The sequence below is a fragment of the Helianthus annuus genome, chromosome 17, assembly GCF_002127325.2.
Source record: "Helianthus annuus cultivar XRQ/B chromosome 17, HanXRQr2.0-SUNRISE, whole genome shotgun sequence".
NCBI classification, from domain to species: Eukaryota; Viridiplantae; Streptophyta; class Magnoliopsida; order Asterales; family Asteraceae; genus Helianthus; species Helianthus annuus.
In genome coordinates, this window is record NC_035449.2 from 30,322,847 (window position 1) to 30,344,932 (window position 22,086).

A 22,086-nucleotide genomic window follows, 5' to 3' on the forward strand; every position below is an offset into this window, starting at 1 on the left:
ACTCATCCAAGACAACCGCAAAAAGAAAAGGGCTCAACGCAGACCCTTGGTGGAGTCCTACCTCCACAGGAAAGAAGTTTGTATCTCCTACAGGCGCGCGGACACTAGTTTCCGTTCTGTCGTATGTATCCTTAATTAAGTCTATAAATTTCCCCGGTAGCCCTCGACCCTCCAAACTATCCCAAATCAATTGGCGTGGGACAGTGTCATATGCCTTTTCCAGGTCGATAAACACCATATGTAAATCTTGCTTCTTCGCTCTATATTTTTCCATCAACCTCCTTAGAATATGTATCGCTTCTGTAGTTGACCTCCCTTTCATGAATCCAAATTGGTTTACTGAAACCTGAGTTTCTCTTCTAATTCTAGTTTCAATTACCCTCTCCCAGAGCTTCATAGTGTGACTTAGCAGTTTGATTCCTCTGTAGTTCCCACAACACTGAGCGTCTCCTTTATTCTTGTATAAAGGCACCACGACGCTACTCCTCCACTGATTTGGCATTTTTCCAGTCTTGAAAATACAATTGAACAAAAGTGTTAACCATCGGACTCCTTCTTCCCCCAAACACTTCCACACCTCAATCGGTATGTTGTCCAAACCCACTGCCTTTCCTCTTCCCATCTTCATAAGTGCCCTCCTCACCTCGTCATGTGTGATCCTCCTGCAGTAGAAATTATTCTGTTGTCGCCTTTGAATCCTGGGATTGCTGCTATCTTGTTGGTATGCCCTACCATTGTTGAAAAGATTATGGAAGTAGGTTTGCCATCTCAACTTAATGTCATGTGCCTTGACTAAAACACGTCCATCCTCACCTTTGATAAACTTTACTACTCCTAGATCTTGTCTTCTTCGCTCCCTAGCTTTAGAAATCTTGAACATATCATGCTCCCCCTCCTTCCTTTCCAAACGTTCGTACATTTGTTTATAGGCTGTGTTTTTTGCATCGGTCACCGCCTTTTTCGCTTCCCTTTTTGCCTTCTTGTATATCTCCCTTACCCTCATCCGTTCCTCCTCATCTGTGCACCTCAAAAGCTCTCTAAAACTCTGTTGCTTATCCTTTATTTTGGTATGCACGTCTTCATTCCACCACCAGGACTCCTTATGACCACCAGTCTTTCCTGTTGTGACCCCTAGCGTCTCATTCGCCACTGTAGTGATCGTAGTCGCCATAGCCTCCCACATCCGGTTTGCGTCGTCGCCTAGTTGCATCAATGTCATCGAGTTAACTTTATCTCTAAACATCATACTTTTTTCTCCCTTCAAGTTTCCCCAACGGATCTTAGGTCTGGTTTTCCTCTCCCCCTCAGTTAGCCTTACTTTTAGGGCTATATCTGCTACTAGCAAATGATGTTGAGTCGCTGCAGTCTCCCTTGGTATAACCTTGCAATCCATCCACATCCGTCGATCTTCCTGCCTCATCAAAAGATAGTCGATTTGCGTGTTACGTCCTCCGCTACTAAAAGTGATCAAATGAGATTCTCTCTTCCTAAAGAACGAGTTTATAATACCTAGGCCGTGAGCTGTCGCAAAGTCTAGAAGGTCTCTACCAGGGTCATTCCTATCACCAAAACCAAAACCCCCATGCACCAACTCAAATCCATCACTTTCCGTACCAATGTGTCCATTAAAATCTCCTCCTATAAAAAATTTTTCCTCCCTAGGTATGGCCCTTACTACTACATCTAGACAATCCCAGAACTCTCTTTTCACTTGGTCTCCTAGTCCCACTTGCGGTGCATATGCGCATACCACTGTCACTACTTGCTCACCTAATACTAACCTTAACACCATAATTCTATCGTTGTGTCGTATCACCTCAATTACATTCTTATGCAATTCTATAGACACTAAAAATCCTACTCCGTTCTTGGCCCCATCCGACCCAGAATACAACAACTTGTACCCATTGCGCTCTTCTGCTCTATGTCCTTTCCACCTAGTCTCCTGAAGGCACGCTATCTGTACCCTGCGTCTTTTAAGTGCGTCTATCACTTCCAACAATTTACTACTAAGAGTTCCTACGTTCCAAGACACCACACGTAAACTACAGCTTCTAACTTTACCCTTACCTGCACCTCTCGTCCTTGGACATGATCTCAAGTAAAAGTCATGGTTTCTATTGTCTATGCTTACAACTAACCACAAGTAACAAACAACGGGCAACACACAAAGGGCAAAACTACCAACTCTTATTTATTTATTTATTTATTATTATTATTATTATTATTATTATTATTTTTTTTTTTGACTTCTTATAGTTTTTTTCTGGTGATTATATGAACGCTAAAGTTAACAAAACAAAGCACGCAACAAAATTCAACCAAATATCACAGAGCTTCTTGTATATACACAAACTATAGCCTAAAATCACAAAAATCAACACACAAAATCAATCAGAAGCGTGTTCAACAACACAATTCAAGAAAATATCACTGAGCTTCTTGTATTTACACAAATTATAGCCTAAATTCACAAAAATAAACACACAAAGTCGATCATAAGAGAATTGAACAAGAAAAACTCAACAAAATATCACTGAGCTTCTTATAAGTACACAAATTATAGCCTAAATTCACTGAGCTTCTTGTTTGTTAATGTTAAAATATATTATGTTAAGATATGTGTATGGTTTTGGAATTTGGAAACTCAAATAATACCAATAATATACTAATTATTTGTTAAGGAAAGAAAACACCTGATGTATCCGAAATATGGGCTCGTTAAGTCTGCCGGAATCCTTTGAGCCACCGGTGGAAATAGATCGGAACCTGGATATATGTCGCCATTATTATTGAAAGACGTAGCCGTTGGTTTTTACACTACGGTTTTACGCAATGTGGTGTGTCTATTAATCTTTAACCCGGACAGGATCCGGGCTACTGAACGCATAAAAGGACATGTAATTCGTTCACAAGATTTTAATAATTTTCCCAAGTTATAAAAGAGTTTGTGCCTCGTGCATTCAAATCAATTTTAATAAACATTTTCAAATGTGTCAGTTGAACGTATTTACCAGTGTAAACTGACGTATTTTCCCAAAAAGATTAAGTGCAGGTACTACACGAAATTGGCTGGTAGTAGCTTCCTAGCATCGTGATAAGTCTCGCAAGCTTGATGCTGTATCTGACTGAACAATACTTTATTTTATTTATGATCCCCTGTGGATACAATTCGACTTCTGTAATACACTTGATATTATATTCAAAAGGTTGAATATTATTTATCTTTATGCTTCCGCTGTGCATTCATATAATTGTGTGGTTTGACTATATTGTTGCCAACTACGTCACGGTAATCCCCCACCGGGCCCACCGGTGATACACGTGGAAATCGGGGTGTGACAGGTTGGTATCAGAGCCAACATTGAGTGAATTAAACACTATCCTAATGTGTTTAATCTCAGTGACACAATTGCACATACTTGAGTCTAGACAAGAACTTAGGACAAATTCGAATTGTTATTCCAATTTTGTCTTTTCTTTTATTATTGGTATTTAAAGTTTTATAAAGCAGGAAATATGCCGCCAGTGATATTCCGAGGAAGAGGAAGGGGAAGAAGAGGCAGAGGAGAGATCGTTACTCATCACGATCACGAAGCCGGGCCTTCAGGTACGCGAGCTCCTTCGACTACAAGGAGTGAAGAACCGCAGAGGCGAAGAGACCTCTATGAACATGCGAGGCATTCCACCTCGCATAGCTCGACGCCGTCGTACCGGCACTCATTCGGGCCAAATTCCGAGAATGACCCCAACAACCCGCAACCCTCCTTCATACCTCTACAGCGTTCGGTATCGCACCGAAATTATGACGACCCTACTCCATACTTCATAGGTCAGTTTAATCCAGCTGACTACATCCAGGAACCTTCAGGCTTTGTTCCACTAGGGCCACAAGATCACTTCTCCGAAGATCATATGGACGAAGATACTGATCCGACAGAACCTGCTCGTGGTACGCCCACGCATCCAATAGAAGTCTCTGATGGGTCATCCTTCCATGGCACACCCTATCAGGGACCAGATAGTTTCCAAGCGTTGTTCGACCGACATGAGTGGTACTACACACCACCTCAGCAGACATCACAACAACCGCGACATCCACAGGATCCCTCTGAGGATTCACGCTTCGTGGCAGTTACGCCACCACCTCCGCCACCGGCGCAACCAGTAATGCCTGATCCGCCAAGGCGTAGGAGGACAAATGCTCGTATGTCCACACGAGGAGGAGGGGGTATCCACTTCAGCACCCCTCGACACTCTAGTAGTAGCCACTATCCGCCACTACAAGAAGAAGGACCTTCAAGTCCTATACAGGAGGCGAACTCCGCACCAGCTGCACCAAATTCGCCACCATTTGGGTATGACCAACCCATACCTGCTTACACGGGTCCAACGGCTTACAACCCGTTCGAACCGTCGCAAGCGCATTACAACTACAATTATGAGCGCGACCCATATGTGGTGTCGGCTAGATATAATGCACGCTATCTTGACGGAGCTCATGGGAACATGGGAGCACCGGACTACTCAGCTCATGGGTATCCAATACCTCCCAGACCTCCAGTTCCGCAACAAGCGCCACAACCACGTTTCTCTCCTCCTGAGCAGGAAGAGATACTCCAACGACTAGATCGTGTGGAGAGAGAGTTCGAGGAAGAGAAAAAGAGCCACCGAGGATTTCTCAAAGGCTTAGCGAACCTACTAAAGGGCAAAAAGAAGAAACGTGACCACTAGCCCTTAATAGTTGTACTAATGTAATTTCTACTTTGAAAGAAGTCCCTGCGTGGACATTTATCGTATTTCAGTCCCTACGTGGACTTATCTTTTAGTCCTTGCATGGACACCTATCTTATATTAGTCCCTGCGTGGACTTGTCACTTATTTTAAACCTCTATGTAGGTATGTACTATTTAAAAGTCCCGTTTAGGGCAGTGTGTAATCGTATTAAAATTATGGAATGTTATATTATGAATTTCATTTTGTTATCACTATATATGAAATAAATCAAAACCATTCCTTTTCAATTGATCTGCCTAAACAAAGAATCTTAAGAGTGAAACCTATCCTGGTGTCTTTTAAGATCCGGCCAAGATGGTACGACCAAATTAAAAGATTCTGATTCCCTGTTAACCTCTGCAAGCATGTTGACGATCATGGCAGATGTGATTCGTTAAAATCACACACGTCATTCTTATACAATAATCCTTTAAGGGATTACAAAACCCAAATCAATGATTTATAAATCATGGGTTAAATCATCAATAAAGATGAACATTTATAAAACATCCATTAGTGATGTAGTGTCTACGGGCCAACCTTATTAAAACATCCATTAGCGATGTAGTGCCTACGGGCCTATTTTGTTAAAACATCCATTAGAGATGTAGTGCCTATGGGCCAACCTTATTAAAATATCCATTAGTGGTGTAGTGCCTATGGGCCGTAATAATTGTCTTATAAGGACAAAAGACAGTGGTGGTCTATGACTCCCTGTCAGAAAGGGGTAAAAGAACTACGGTTCAAACCTCTATGCCTTTGATTCTCTGAAATCTCGGCTAATATTATGAAACATCCTCGTGATTAGGCTTTATGCCGCTGATATTATTGTTATAGCTAAAATAGGATATATTCAAATCCTAAGATTAAGTGAGTAATAAGTTAACCAGATATGGTCTTTGTTACCATGGTTAACGAATTGTCATAAAAGACAATTCTATAATAAGCTTCTGAATAAAATTTTGTTATCTTCTGTAACAGATTCTAGTTACAATGGCGGATCCCAATGGAGAGAATAGCCATACAAATGAAGATGACTACGACAATGCGCCAGTGCATTTGACAGGCGCACAGTTAAAGGCTCTGATTGACAACGCTGTTCAGGCAGCTCTGGATCGTCAATATACTGAGTCTCAAGGCAGGACCGTATCAAAACCACCCTCCAAACCAAAATCACAATCCAAACCACTCTCCAAACCCAAGAAAGATGACGATAATCACTCGTCCGCTGAGAATAGTATTCGTCGTGAACGAGAATATACTGATGCGTCCGGTGCCAAGGGCTGCACCTACAAGTACTTCGTGTCTTGTAAGCCCCGGGAATTCACAGGGGAGAAGGGTGCTGTTGATTGTATCACCTGGCTGGATGAGATGGACACTATTGTGGACATCAGTGGGTGTGCGGAGAAGGATGTGGTGAAATTTGTGTCACAATCATTTAAGGGCGAGGCCCTAGCATGGTGGAGAGCGTTGGTACAGGCATCCGGTAAGTCTGCTCTATACAAGATGACATGGGAGGAATTTATTGCTCTCATTAAGGAAAACTACTGTCCTCAGCATGAGGTAGAGAAGATCGAGTCTGATTTTGTGTCACTGGTGATGACAAACCTAGACTGCCAGGCCTATTTGACGAGCTTCAATACGATGTCTCGCCTGGTCCCGTACCTTGTGACACCAGAGTCCAGAAGAATCGCCCGTTTCATTGGGGGCTTAGAGCCTGCGATAAAGGCTAGTGTGAAGGCCTCTCGGCCGACGACCTTCAGGTCAGTAACTGACCTCTCCTTGTCTCTCACTTTAGATGTTGTCCGTCTGAGGACGCTAAGGAGCAAGGAGGCGGAAAAGAGGAAACGTGAGGACGACACCTCACGAAGGTCAGGAAAGAAACACCGTGGAAACGGTGAAGGCAAGAGAGGAACTGAAGCAAAGAAAGATGGGCAAGCTGGAGAAAGGCCCAAATGCAAAATCTGCCAGAAACCCCATTCTGGAAAGTGTAGGTTTGGGTCGAATTCACAGTCCCAGCCAAAGTCTTTTGCCTGTGGACTATGCAAGTCCAAGGACCATAAGACGGTGGACTGCAAGAAAATCAAGGATGCAACATGCTATGGTTGCAACGAAAAGGGGCATATCAAGAGTAACTGTCCCAAGAATGCCAGGAAACCAGAAGAGAACAAGAAGACAAATGCGAGAGTCTTCCGTATGGATGCAAAGGAGGCTGTGTTGAACGACAATGTACTTACAGGTACTTTTCTCGTAAATAATATATTTGCAAGAGTACTTTTTGATTCAGGCGCTGATAAATCCTTTGTAGAAAAATTTTTTTGCAAACTACTGAATATGCCTATCAAAACCCTAGATGTGAAATACGAGGTAGAGTTAGCAGACGGCACGATAAAAACCGTCTCCACTGTTCTAGAGGGATGTGAAATGTCCATTAAGAACCATTCTTTTCCTCTATCTCTACTTCCCTTCAAATTAGCAGGTTTTGACGTTGTTCTGGGCATGGACTGGTTGTCCCGCAATCAGGCCCAAATAATTTGCAACAAAAGGCATATAGTACTAATGACTCCGAGTGGTGAATCGCTTACCATTCGAGGTGACACGCAGTATGGATTACCCGAGGACGTATCTATGCTCAAGGCTTCTAGATGCTTGAACAGAGGCTGTGTCATTTACATGGCTCAGGTGATAATCGAAGAGCCCAAGCCGAAGATAGAGGATCTTCCTGTTATTTCTGAATATCCCGAGGTTTTCCCCGAAGAACTACCTGGTTTACCACCAGATAGACAAGTGGAATTCAGAATAGATATCATACCTGGAGCAGCTCCTATAGCTAGAGCGCCTTACAGGCTTGCTCCGACGGAAATGAAGGAATTAAGGACCCAGTTGGATGAACTGTTGGCAAAAGGTTTTATCAGACCTAGTTCGTCTCCCTGGGGAGCACCTGTCCTATTTGTAAAGAAGAAGGACGGATCGATGCGGTTGTGCATCGATTACCGTGAGCTGAACAAAGTTACCATAAAGAATAGATATCCTTTTCCATGGATCGACGATCTGTTCGATCAGCTGCAAGGAGCGAGCTACTTCTCGAAGATCGACTTAAGGTCGGGCTATCATCAGCTAAAGGTCAGAGATGAAGATGTGCATAAGACAGCATTTAGGACTCGCTACGGTCATTATGAGTTCCTAGTGATGCCTTTTGGGCTCACGAATGCACCGGCTGCGTTCATGGATCTCATGAATCGCGTCTGCAAGCCGTACTTGGACAAATTTGTCATCGTCTTCATCGACGATATCCTTATATATTCCAAGAACCAAGCTGACCACGAGAATCGCCTCCGTTGTATTCTCGAATTGCTACAGCGTGAGAAACTCTACGCCAAGTTCTCTAAATGCGAATTTTGGCTACGAGAGGTTCAATTTTTGGGTCACGTTGTAAGTGAGCGTGGTATCCAGGTGGATCCCGCTAAGGTGGAGGCAGTCATGAACTGGAAAGAGCCAAAGACGCCTACCGAAATTCGTAGTTTCCTGGGGTTAGCAGGATACTACAGGAGATTTATTGAGAATTTTTCGAGGATTGCTGCGCCCTTGACTTCCCTAACCAAGAAGAAAGAAAAGTTCATTTGGGGCCCAAAGCAGCAAGAATCCTTCGAAATCCTGAAGCAAAAGCTGAGCAACGCACCTGTGTTGACCTTACCTGAGGGTACAGAAGAATTCGTAGTTTACTGCGATGCATCACACACAGGCATGGGGTGTGTGCTTATGCAGAAGGGCAAGGTTATTGCCTACGCTTCACGACAATTAAAGGTGCACGAAAAGAATTACACCACCCATGACTTGGAGTTGGGTGCCGTTGTATTTGCACTGAAATTGTGGAGGCATTACCTCTATGGTATTAAATTTGTGATTTATTCTGATCACAAAAGCCTTCAACATCTGTTCAACCAGAAAGAGTTGAACATGAGGCAACGCCGTTGGATGGAAACATTGAATGATTATGATTGTGAGATCAGGTACCATCCCGGCAAAGCGAATGTAGTCGCTGATGCCTTGAGCAGGAAAGAAAGGGTAAAACCTATTCGAATCAATGCCAAGAGCATTGAAGTCAAGAACAATTTGATTGAGAGGATATTAGCTGCACAGCGAGAGGCTGTGTTAGAAGCTAATTATCCTAAGGAAAAGTTAGGAGTAACTGAAGAACAGTTGACTCTTAGCAAGGATGGAATCCTTAGACTGAACGGACGAATATGGGTTCCGATTTATGGAGGGCTACGGGATGTTATCCTCCAGGAAGCCCATAGTTCCAAATATTCGGTCCATCCTGGAGCCGACAAAATGTATCATGACTTAAAGGCAAACTATTGGTGGATAGGCTTGAAAAAGTCTGTAGCCGCCCATGTAGCAAAGTGCTTGACTTGTGCAAAAGTCAAAGCCGAGCACCAAAAGCCGTCTGGCTTGCTACAACAGCCTGAACTTCCCGAGTGGAAGTGGGAATGCGTAACTATGGACTTCATAACCAAGTTACCCAAAACAAGGAAAGGAAACGATACAATATGGGTTATAGTCGATAGGCTGACTAAATCAGCTCATTTTCTACCCATCAAGGAGACGTATAGCTCCGATATGTTAGCCCAACTTTATGTTGATAAGATTGTAGCCTTACATGGCATACCTGTGTCTATTATCTCGGACCGAGAATCTTTCTTGGACGCGCGGTTGTCCCGTTGGGGATTGTGGTTCCTTGGGTCAAACGGGTTGGTCCGCGGGAAGTATGGTTTGGAAATGCTGTCGCGATTTCCAACGTCCCGGTTGCGTTTATTGTTACGCTTGGACCCCTGGTGGGAGGTTTCGGCTTGGGGCTGTGCCTTGGATATATGCGGTTCAAGGGACCACTATGTCTGGGCGTATGTCTTGACTGCGGCCATGACATCTTCCCATTTTTTAGGCAAGCCCTCCTTGCCAGAGATGGTCATAACCATCTGCTTGTCCATAACGGCCTTGATGAAATGGTTCCGTGCCATTTGGTCTGCCACGTCACCTATTTCTAGGCACTCTTTATTGTATCGGACGACGAATGCCTCTAGAGATTCGTCGTCCCTGCGCCAGATATTCATGACGTCTAACGAATCTCGTTCGTGACGTCGCTGCTGGCTGAAATGAGCGAGGAACTTCACATGCAAGTCCTCGAATGAGACCAGTGACGCCACTGGCAAAGAATCGAACCAAGCCCTGGCCAGACCTGTGAGGGTCTGGGGGAAAAATTGCAACAAGTGGGTTCATCCCACTGTCTGTTGCATCCCGCGCCCATGAAAATGTTCATGTGGTCGTCTGGGTCGGACGAACCGCTGTATTTCCCAATGTTGAATGGGAATTTTGTTGTGGTGATATGGGCGTGGGCAATTAGCGGGGCGAATTTTGAGTTTTCGGCCGCAGCTTTCGGCCAGTAGGGCTGGTTTTCAGGGCACTTTGCAGCCCTGAGGTATGTGTTGCGTGGATGAGTGGGAGGAATATAGTTGCGTCCTCCCGGTCTGCTGCTGGTGTCATGCGAATCCCCGCAATATGTATGGTCGTCCGGGTCGGTACGGCCATAACCTTCAAACTGGGGCAGCGGTCCCAGCCGGCTTTGGATGTCGGAACTGCGGTGGACTGTGGATTGACGCCTGTTACCACCTTGGGGGCCTAGGCGACTTTGTATTGGTCCTCTGGTGCGGGACCCATATGAGGAGTCGTCCTCATTTAATGTGCGGACCTCACAGTAAGAGTATCCGCGGTCCTCACGCCTGCTTCTGGAGGCTGGACGTGAGGGTGCCCTGCCGTCGTATTGTAAAATACGACCCGCAGGTGTGGTTGGTGCCGGGGTAGGCCCGGCCTGTATTTGCGCTTTAGCGCAAGCTCGGTTATATGTTGCAGCCAGCAGCGTGGCCTGCTGGTCATACCAGGTGTGAGGGTCCATGTCCGGAGGGATCACAGATGCGTACTGTGATAGGTCGTGTCCGAACGTTAGGGATGGACCCCTTTGCGTTGAGGTGCCAATGTGGCCCGAATTTGGGTCTAGGGGAGCTGTCCCCGCATTCCCTGGGTTGGTGGGGAGTAGATTATCCCCGGTAGTGTTGTTTTGGTGATCAGTCATGATCTTTTGAGAGGGAGAAGGATGGCTGAAAAAGTGCTAAGAGTAGCGGTGGGCGCCAATGATGAAACAATGGTTAACCGGGCAGGGTTAACTCACTGGCTCGTCAAGAAGGGTTATTCCCTTCCTCTCGAGGATCGCTGGCTGGTCACCGGTGGGTTGATCTTCTGCACAAGGAAACAAACCGTGACTCGTAACAAGGAGGATGGGGTGGGGGGTGCTCCTTGTTACCACTCTCCGGCGTGAGAATCAGTAGTCTGCTTGGGAAGCAAAGTATGAAAGTAGTAGTAGTGAGAGAGTTGTGAAGAGATACCTCAAACCTGGTTTGGGGTTGGTATTTATAGCCGAGGAGTGAAGGAGGAGGTGGATGGATAGACTGACGGCATGCTGCACCCTTGCAGGTGTGTCAGACATGTCGGCCGGGGAGGTGACGCCACGTCAGTCTGCTGCTTACGTAGTCCTGACAGGCGACTGCCATTGGTGCTACTTGCTCTGTGGTGTCAGTCCCACTTGATGAGTAGACAGGGTGCGGTGCAAGCCGCACCACTGTCTGCGGTGACTGTAGTTGTTCCCGCGTCTTACTCTTTTGATCAAGAAATACACGAGATGCGGTGCCAGGCCGCATCGTCGGCTGTGGTGACTGTTGCTGTTATCCAGCTTCTCTGTATTGATAGAAGTGTTCACTGGATGTGGTGCCAGGCCGCATCGCTGTGAATACTTCCGTTTTCATACACCAGATGCGGTGCCAGCCGCATCGCTATACCGTTCTCATATTCCAGGTAAGTCCTCCTCCATCACTGGTCAGATTGGATTCAACCACTGTGTCGACGCGTTCCCGCACTGACATAAATAGGTTGTTAGCTAGTGGGGGTTTTGATAAGGGTAATGGTCACTCGCGGTCGATGCTGACGCGAGATCTGAGACCATACCCCTTCAACTGCTATGAATATACTTCAGCGTATATTATCAGTTAGCAACATTAATAGGCATAAATGGGTTGTACCACATGCATACTTGTTGGTTTATGTTTATGTTTATGTTAGTTGTACATGACGTTTATTGGGTTGTATCTTTTTTTTTTATATTTAAGGTTATTTTATTTGTTGTTTGACTTCATTTTGCAAGCCATATGGAAACTGAGTATCGATGAAGATGCCTTTATGGTTATCCAAGAAATTAAGCTATGATGGTGCTCGTCATTTGAGTTGACAATGTTTATTGTAGCCGTGTCGTGGTGCTTTGTCTTGGTAGATGATGCCTAACTAATTTGTTATTAATTGATAATATATAAATATTTATATTGAAACTTGGTATTAAGGCGATTGTTGCATAACATGTAAACAAGCTATGGTGTTTAACTTCTAGGTTTCTTATACTGTGATGGCTTAGCAAAAGCAATCGGTTAAAAACCCATATTTCTGAGCCTATAAAAACGATATTACAACTATGTTATAAGCATTAATGTTTTGACTCGCTTTCTGTGTATTTGTTTTTTTCTTTTGTTGTTTTTTGTTTCTGTTTTTTTACTTAGGTTGGCAACTTTATTAGCAATGACGATTAACATCGAAAAAACGTAAGGCTAAAATGATGTGCACAAGACTCTTTCTTTCACATAGAAAATCAGTTTGTGTTATTTTTTACATTTGCTTTTAAATTGGAAATAGATCCTAAATTTATACATAAATTTATAGGTTTAGAATGTCACTTCGAACGAAGAAATGAATGTTTTCGCACAACTAAGGCATATACTTGAAGATGTCGGAGAGTCGGACCGTCGAATTACTGCTAAACTAAACGAACTAACCGAATATGTTACCCAAATACGTGAAAAACAAGCTGAGCTCCAAGTTGAAATATATGCGCTTTATGCTCAACCTAACAATATGGATAAAAATTAATAGGATTAGATATATTATTATTTTTAATCTTTGATTGTAAATTTTGTAATATATTTATTAACAATCAATGTTAAAATATATTTTCTTTGATTGTAGTGTATTTACTTTGTATAAAAAACTTCTATTCGAATATTAAGTTTTTGATAGGCTGATTCATGTGACAATATTTTCACTTGATCGGATAAATTTTTGCCCTTCATAGCTATCCTATTACCAATTTTGGATCTTTATTTTCTTTAAAAGGAAACAAGATATTGGTGGTATGGATAAGTAGTGTGAGTATGAGCAAGAACGAAGAAAAAGCCAAAAGGTTATTACTTATTTCTCTTTATAAAATAAATAAAATAAAAAAACTTTAATTAAAGAAACGTCAAATTACAGTAGGGGTATTCAAAACTATCCGTATACGAAAATCCGATCTGAAATATCCGATATCCGAATAAAAAATATCCGAAAATTCAGGAAATTCGGATATCCGAATTTTTCAGATTCGGATATTGATTTTAAATTTTTTCGGACATTTCGGATATTCGAAATATCCGAAAATTTAACTTTTATGTTTTTCGGATATCCGAATATCCAAAAATATCCGAAAATATCCGAAGTATCAGAAAATAACCGAATAATATCGGAAAAATATCCGAAAACTTATAGTCGGATTTCCGAAACTATCCGAAATATCCGGTTCTGAATATGAAAAAATAATAAAAAGTTAAAAATTAAATAAAAAGTTGGATTTTCGGATATCCGATTCACTATCCGATCGGATATCTGAATTTTCGGATATCCGAATTTCGAATATCCGAAATTTTGGATACGGTTTCGGATACTGGAATCTGATATTTTGGATATCCGAATTTTCGGATATCCGGTTTTGAACACCCCTAAGTTATAGAGCTTAATTACTTTTTGAAAGCCTATTTTTTCAAGTTGACAACGAAATAAAACAATGTTCATCAATCAAACAATATTATTATACTTTTTTTAAAACTAGAGTACTCCGTCATTTTGGTCTCTCAGTTTTGGTTAATTTTGCCACTTTATTCCAAATTTGAAAACTTTTGTATCTGGATCCCTGTGGTTTCACTTTTATTGTCATTTTGGTCCAAAAATGAAATTTGGTCATATTTCTCAATTTATATCCTGGTATTTTGTCCTTTCCTCAAGGGCAAAATAGTCATTCCTTTTTTATTTTATTTAAAACTTTTATTAAAACAATAATCTTTTGTGGGTCCCACCACACCCCCACTTCTTCTTCTACCTTCAATTTGAAAGTTTTTCATATAAAACGGAAATTTAAACCCTAAAACCCTGAATTCTTCTGAAATTTGTTCGTAACTCACTACAATTTCATGACCCAGTTCGATTAAACCCTCAATTTTCTGTTCGATCAAGATTCTGTTCAGTTGTTAAATTGTTCAATCCCCTGTTTCCTATTTGAGAAATTTTGAATTATTTTTCAAATAAAACGGAAAATCAACCCCTAAATTCTTTCAAAATCTGTTCAAATCACCTCAATTTCATGAACCCAGTTCAATCAAACCCCTAATTTCGCGTTCGATCAAGATTCTGTTAATTTTGTTCAGTTGTTCAATCCTCTGTTTTCATGTCACACCCCGATATTTCCACATATTACCGGTGGGCCCGGCGGGGAGTATCGTGACGTAGTTGATATCACCATTGTCAATACACACAATATTATAGCACAGCGGAAGGCTGGGTAAGAAACTATTACAAACCATACTGTCTGAGTGTTCGAGTTTAAGAATTTACAGACTGGAATGTAATAAGATCCACAGGCAGATCATAAAAAGTACAAAGAAACAAAATAACAGACTTCAGGTATCTATAGATTTGCAAGATTCTCTGAAGACACCCTATAGCTCCAGCCTATTACGAGAGGTACCTGTCAATTCAGTCTTTAAGAAAATACGTCAGTTTACACTGGTAAATACAATTAACTGACTCTTTTTTAAAACATTTATGAAAATTGATTTAAGTGCACATGGCACAAATCATTTATAACTTGGGACAATTATTTAAAGATAATCTTGTATACAGCTTTACATGTTTGTCATACAATTGGGGCCGGTTGGAAGCCGGTCGTGATTAACCGACTCACCACTTATAGAACCCACAAAGGAGTTATCCCCAACATGTGGGCTATATTTTAGCATTTGCATCTGTCAGGTGTATGCCTACACCCCGTGCATAGGTCGTGGTCATTTTCAAATGAAATGAGCCGAGGATATCCAGGACACGGTCGAATTAACCCCCAATGTTCATGTTCTCAAACAAAACAGATTAAAACGGGTTATGCAATTTATTAATCACAATCCGATTAAATGATTTCATACCCGACCAAGTGGTATTATTATAATACTATATCCCAAGCCCGTATAAGGGAAAATAAGTTAAAAGTATTTACTTGATGCTAGCAGTATAATCCTAAAGCTTTTTGAAGGCACCTTCTACCGGAAGCTATTTAATCTGTATAGAAGGTTTATTAACCTATTAGGCGGGTCATTAATTAAGTTAATGACTTAGACCGGCTAGCTAGAAGGAAACCTTACGGTTCTAAACACTAGATTAAGTGGAGACCGGAATAGAATGTGGTTTAGACCCGACAAGCTTGGATACTTATATAATATGGGTAAACTAAACACATTCTGGAAAAATGAGAATTTAATGATAAGGTTGAGCCTGTTTCGGCTATTTTACGTAAACTAGTCACGTAAACCGATCCGAACGCATAAACGTTAGGGTAACCAAATAAATTATATACAGGTCTTAATCGTTATTATGCTCAAAGTATGTTAATACATCAGTAAGATGTTAACGTATATGTCCAAAAAGTAATTTAAACCATATTAAATCCCATAAGGGCATTTTGGTAATTTTAATGCTCATAAAAGAGTTTAAATGTTAAACTGAGTTTCAGGTCTGATCTAATTAATAAAAATATGTATTTTTATAAGTTATAACAGTAAGGTATTTTATATATGTGAAATTTATCTTATATAACCAAACTATGCACCGTAGGGGCATTTTGGTAATTTCACATAAGCTTTATAGGTCAAAATAGACTTCTGAGTTTAAAAACTTTAGCTTACTGTTTAATTATATAAATTAACTTAAAACATCAGTAGGTAATAAGTTTTATATGCCAAAAATAGTTTTGACCCTTACTAGGTGCTTAAAACGCTTAAAAGTCGGTTTTTAAGGGATATTTGGGTTAAAATAGGAAATCTGAGTTTTTAATCAGTTTATAAAGTTCAAAATATTTTATTTATCATATAAAATCAGTAGCAAAAAGTTTGGCATCAAACTGTTATGTAAAACTCGTTTTATGCATGAAAAGGGTAAAACCGACAATTACCGAAATCAAGCTATAATCCTATGTTATGCTCAGCCTAAAAATAAATAAAAATCTTCAAAAATCCCAAAATATTATTTTACATCAGTAGGTAAAAAGTTTGGTATCAAAAATCGGGTTTAGATAGGCTTTATGCTAATTACGCCATTTAAATAATAAAAAGCTCCTTAATTACGCTATTGAGCATAACTCCTAATCTAGACCTCAAACTGATGTCAAATTTTCGGGACAAGTCTAAATATCAGTAGCAAAGGTGGTTGTCCATTCACAGTGCTAAAAATCTCAGTTGTATGTAAAAAGGGCGTTTATGGCATTTTTAAGCATAATTACGATCAAGTGCATATAATTCAAACCACTAGGCACCATGCAATATAACTCCAGAGGGTTATACTACTAAGTAATGTGGTCTTAATGGAAGCTTAAAACTTGGGAGAATTAAGCTTAAACGGGTCAGAACTGAAAGTCAAAGCAAAAGTCAAGCTTTTGCGACTTTCGGTTATAAACTGACCTTAGACTATTAATTGTCGGGTTAGGACTGATGAAACATGTTTTAATATTAATTACCAAGTCATTAGAATGTTAAAATATAATTTAGAACCTCTGTTTTATTAATTTTAATCATCTTCAAACATTCTGTTTTGTCAAACTACTTTGACCCGACAATTGACTAGTCAAACGAGATAATTAGGTGGTGCCCTTTTAGGGGTTAATCACCTACCTTAATATGGTTCCATAACCACTTTCAATTTGATCAGTGGCTGGTCCATATGTAATTAAAACGAAAGTCAAATCTAAATTACGATAAGTTTGACTTTTAGGTAATTAAGCTAATTAAAACGACAAAGCAAGTAATTAGAGGCTTACTAATGGTCCTAGCTGTCTTTTCTACACTTGATAATCTTCTCCTTATCCTTAGCAAGCTCCAGAAGTTGTAGAATAGGAAATTGTTGCAAGTGTGCTTATGAACTCAAGAACTAGTTCCTTTATATACTAAATTCCATGAACTTAGATCATTCACACCTGTTATGGGACATCCTAGGATCACCCCAGATGTCCTAGTTGATGAAATAAACCGACATATAGCCCATAGAGTCGATACAATCTAAGTTAAGTCGGTTTGGAGAAGCTGACCTGCACCTGGCATGATTTTTCTGCGCTGGGCATTCTCAGGCGGCCGCGTAAGCCATAGAGGGGGCTTACGCGGGCCGCGTAGGCCTGTTTAACTGGCAAAACAAGTTTCTAAGATGGCAGATTTAGTCCCTGATCGTTTTAAATCCTTTTTAACCTTATTGTTGACATGTAAGGCCCTTGTAGTCAGTTTGATGAAGTTCAAGGATGTATGAACAAACTTCGTTAGGCTCGGGTTCGTTAAATATCACTATAAAAGCAAGTTTCATCAAGTTGACACTTATAGCCCAAAGTCTTGAAAACATGCTTAACGATCTCGAAACCACGTTAAATTTTTATCACTTATTCTTGGCAGTATATTTGAATATTTCGAAGCCTCGGTTTCTTTAAAAGGTCACTCAGAGGTCAAAATTGACATGTTGATATGTTTAACCCTTGTAGTTTTATAATCTTCCGATTATTTTCATAAACGGCTTCTTATATCCAATTAATCACCCATTTAAGAATATTTTCTTCACGTATGGTCATTCAGAGGCACAAGTTTGGCATGTCGACACTTTTAGTCCCTTCGCTTACATATTTTCACTGTTTGTCAACTTTAGTCCCTCAAACTCAATCCTTCACATATTTTGAGTTTAGGACATGTGTCTATACATAATTGGACACGTTTTTATGTGGTGTTACATCCTCACCCCCTTAAAAGAAATCTCGACCCCGAGATTTACTGGAATAAGTGAGGGTACTTCTGTCTCATAGTGGACTCGACTTCCCACGTATATTCGGGACCTCTACGAGCATCCCATTTGACCTTTACTATAGGCACATGCTTTCTTCGGAGCTTTTTAACCTGTCGATCCTCGATCGATATAGGTCTTTCAACAAATCTCAAGCTTTCATCAATCTGTACGTCTTTATGAGACATAGCTAGCGATTCATCGTCTAGGCATTTCTTGAGATTACAAATGTGGAACACATTATGAATTCCACTCAGCTCCTCTGGCAGGTTTAGCTTATAAGCTACACTGCCGACACATTCAATAATCTCGAATGGTCCAATATATCTAGGGCTCAACTTGCCCTTTTTACCAAAACGCATCACACCTTTCCAGGATGACACTTTCAATAGAACTTTATCGACTACCTCAAACTTTAGAGGTTTTCGCCTCTTATCAGCATAACTTTTCTGCCTATCCCTGGCAGCTTTCAGGCGATCATGAATCTGGACAATCTTGTCCGTCATTTCAAGGACTATATCAGGTCCTGATAACAGAGCTTCTCCTACTTCTGCCCAACAGACAGGCGTTCTGCATTTCCTACCATATAATGCCTCAAAAGGCACAGCCTGAATGCTTCTATGGTAGCTATTATTATAGGAGAACTCGATCAATGACAGGTGGTCATCCCAACTACCACCTAAATCAATAACACATGCACGAAGCATGTCTTCCAAAGTTTGAATTGTGCGCTCACTCTGTCCATCTGTCTAAGGATGGTAAGCAGCACTAAAATTCAAACGCGTGCCCAAGGAATGTTGGAAACTTTTCCAAAAATGAGAGGTGTATCTAGTATCTCTATCCGATATAATAGACACCGGTACGCCATGAAGAGCCACAATCTTATCTACGTACAACTGGGCTAACTTTTCGGAGCTATGAGTCTCCTTGATGGGCAAGAAATGTGCTGACTTTGTCAGTCTATCAACTATTACCCATATGGTATCATTTCCATGCCTTGTTTTAGGTAACTTGGTTATAAAGTCCATAGTTATCATTTCCCACTTCCACGTGGGAAGTTCCGGCTGTTGTAGAAGGCCTGATGGCTTTTGATGTTCGGCTTTAATCTGAGCACATGTCAGGCACTTAGCTACATGTGTGGCAATAGATTTCTTCAAACCTACATGATGGCTTTTGATGTTCAGCTTTAAGCTTGATACATTTTGTCACCTCCACGGTGAACTGAGTACTTGGAGTTGTGGGCTTCCTGGAGGATTACATCTCGAAGTCCTCCTTGAATAGGAACCAAAATTCTTCCATTCATTCTGAGGATTCCATCCTTCCCAGGTGTTAACTGCTCAGCAGTTATCCCTAACTTTTCATTCGGAAGGTTAACTTCCAAAACATCATCTTTCAGTGTAGCTAATAGTCTTTTATTCAGACTATTCTTCAACTCAATGCTCTTGGCATTGATCCTAATTGGTTTAACTCTTTCCTTTCGGCTTAGAGCATCAGCGACCACGTTTACTTTACCTGGATGGTAGCGTATCTCGCAATCATAGTCATTTAGAGTTTCCATCCAACGGCGTTGTCTCATATTGAGTTCTTTCTGGTTGAACAAGTGTTGGAGACTTTTGTGATCCGAATAGATCACACATTTAGTTCCATATAAATAATGTCTCCATAACTTAAGTGCGAATACAACGGCACCCAATTCCAAATCATGGGTGGTGTAATTCTTTTCATGCACCTTTAGTTGTCGTGATGCATAGGCAATCACCTTGCCACGTTGCATAAGTACACATCCCATGCCGGTGTGTGAAGCATCACAATATACGATGAATTCTTCAGTTCCTTCTGGTAAGGCCAACACCGGAGCATTGCTCGACTTTTGTTTTAGAATCTCAAAAGACTCTTGTTGCTTTGGATCTCAGTCAAATTCCACATTCTTACGGGTCAAAGAAGTTAACGGTGCAGCTATTCTTGAGAAATTCACAATGAATCTTCTATAATATCCAGCTAAACCCAGAAAGCTGCGAATTTCCGTAGGCGTCTTTGGTGCTTCCCAATTCATAATGGCTTCTATTTTGGCGGGATCTACTTGGATGCCTTGTTCACTAACAACATGTCCAAGGAACTGGACTTCGCGAAGCCAAAACTCGCACTTGGAAAATTTAGCATACAATTTCTCCTGTCGAAGCAATCCTAAGATACACTGAAGGTGCTTTTCAGGCTTAACTTGGCTACGAGAGTAAATAAGTATGTCGTCTATAAAGACAATGACAAACTTATCTAGGTATGGTTTGCAGACTCTATTCATGAGGTCCATGAATGCTGCAGGCGCATTAGTGAGCCCAAAAGGCATCACTAAGAACTCAAAATGTCCATACCTTGTTCTAAATGTCGTCTTCGATACATCTTCAGTTCGGACCTTGAGTTGATGATACCCAGATCTCAAATCAATCTTCGAGAAATAGCTCGCCCCTTGGAGTTGATCGAATAAATCATCGATCCTAGGCAAAGGATAACGATTCTTGATCGTTACCTTATTCAATTCACGGTAATCAATGCATAAGCGCATTGATCCGTCTTTCTTTTTCACGAACAATATTGGAGCTCCCCAGGGCGAAGAGCTGGGCTGAATAAAACCTTTCTCTAGTAAGTCGTCCAATTGAGTTCTGAGCTCTTTCATTTCCGTAGGCGCTAGGCGATAAGGAGCTCTTGCAATAGGTGCAGATCCTGGTAGAATGTCTATCCTGAATTCTACTTGCCTCTCAGGAGGTAATCCAGGTAACTCGTCAGGAAAGACATCAGGATACTCTGAGATGATTGGAATATCTTCAATCTTAGGCTTTGGATCATTCACAGTCACTTGTGCCATGTAAATGACACATCCACTCTTCAAACACTATGATACCTTGAGAATAGACACATTGCTGGGCAACCCATATTGTGTATCTCCCTGAATAGTGACTGATTCACCGGAAGGGTTTTTGATAATAACTAGCTTTTTATCACAGGCAATTTGGGCTTGGTTATGCGACAACCAATCCATGCCTAAAACTATGTCAAACCCAGCCAATTTCATTGGCAAGAGGGATAGCAGGATAGAATGATTCTTAAAGGATATAGAACATCCATCAAGAAGAGTGGAAGCTGTTTCTAAGGTACCATCGGCAAGCTCTACCTCATATTTTATGTCTAGAGTCTTAATAGGCAAATTCAATAACTTACAGAACTTATGGTCTAGAAAAGACTTATCAGCACCGGAATTAAATAAGACTCTAGCATAATTATTATTGATGAGGAAGGTACCTGTTATGACGCTCTCGTCGTTCACCGCTTCCCTCGCGTTCATCTGGAAAACTCTTGCATTGTTTTTCTTTGCCTCCTCGGGCTTCTTTGCATTCTTGGGGCAATTGGTTTTGATGTGCCCCTTTTCACTGCAACCATAGCAAGTTGCATCTTTGATATTTCGGCACTCAACCGACTCGTGCCCTTTCTTTTTACAAATCCCACATGGTTTGGCCTGTGGGTCTTGGTTGCACTTTCCAAAGTGCCGTTTATGACATGTTTTGCACCTGGGCCTATCATTCGACTGCCCCTTTTTAGAACCAGAGTTCCCTTTGCCCTTTTTGTTCGACTGAGGAGACTTGTCATCCTCTCTTTTCCTCTTCCCATCCTCGGTAACCTCCTTCGCCCTACTACTCACAACATCCAAAGTGAGGGATAAGGATAGATCTACAACAGATCTATAAGTGGCTGGCTTAGAGGCCTTAACATTCCCTTTTACTTCAGGGGCCAGACCACCAATGAAACGCGCAATGCGTTTGAGTTCAGGAGTGACTAGATATGGTACAAGCCTTGACATCGAGTTAAAGCTAGTCACATAGGATCTATACTCCAGATCCTTCATTACCAAGGTGAGGAAATCAGTCTCTATCCTCTCTACCTCATGTTGAGGACAGTAAGTGTCCTTTACCATATCAAAAAATTTCTCCCAAGAAAGATTGTACAAATGAACCTTCCCGGTGGACTATACTAGAGCTTTCCACCATGTGAGGGCATCGC

At 41.3% G+C, this 22,086-nt stretch overlaps 1 protein-coding gene across 1 annotated transcript; it reads right to left on the reverse strand.

Annotated features, from left to right (window-relative positions):
• Nucleotides 1–1,304: 1,304 nt before the first annotated feature.
• Nucleotides 1,305–21,886, reverse strand: LOC118488816 (craniofacial development protein 2-like). The gene is made up of 4 exons (XM_035986187.1): nucleotides 21,597–21,886; nucleotides 21,331–21,458; nucleotides 1,510–2,019; nucleotides 1,305–1,411 (listed from the first exon to the last, which is right to left on the reverse strand). The coding sequence occupies exons 1-4, from the start codon at nucleotides 21,884–21,886 to the stop codon at nucleotides 1,305–1,307; spliced, it is 1,035 nt and encodes a 344-aa protein (XP_035842080.1).
• Between the last annotated feature and the right edge of the window lie 200 nt (nucleotides 21,887–22,086).

Excerpts from the sequence above, each read along its gene's own strand:
- LOC118488816 (XM_035986187.1), bottom strand. The coding sequence starts at position 21,886 with ATGTCAAGGCTTGTACCATATCTAGTCACTCCTGAACTCAAACGCATT. Across the intron at positions 2,020-21,330 it reads CGACGAGAGCGTCATAACAG|GAACTCTTAGTAGTAAATTG; the intron begins GTACCTTCCTCA and ends CTTGGAACGTAG. Across the intron at positions 1,412-1,509 it reads TGCGACAGCTCACGGCCTAG|GAAGATCGACGGATGTGGAT; the intron begins GTATTATAAACT and ends TTGATGAGGCAG.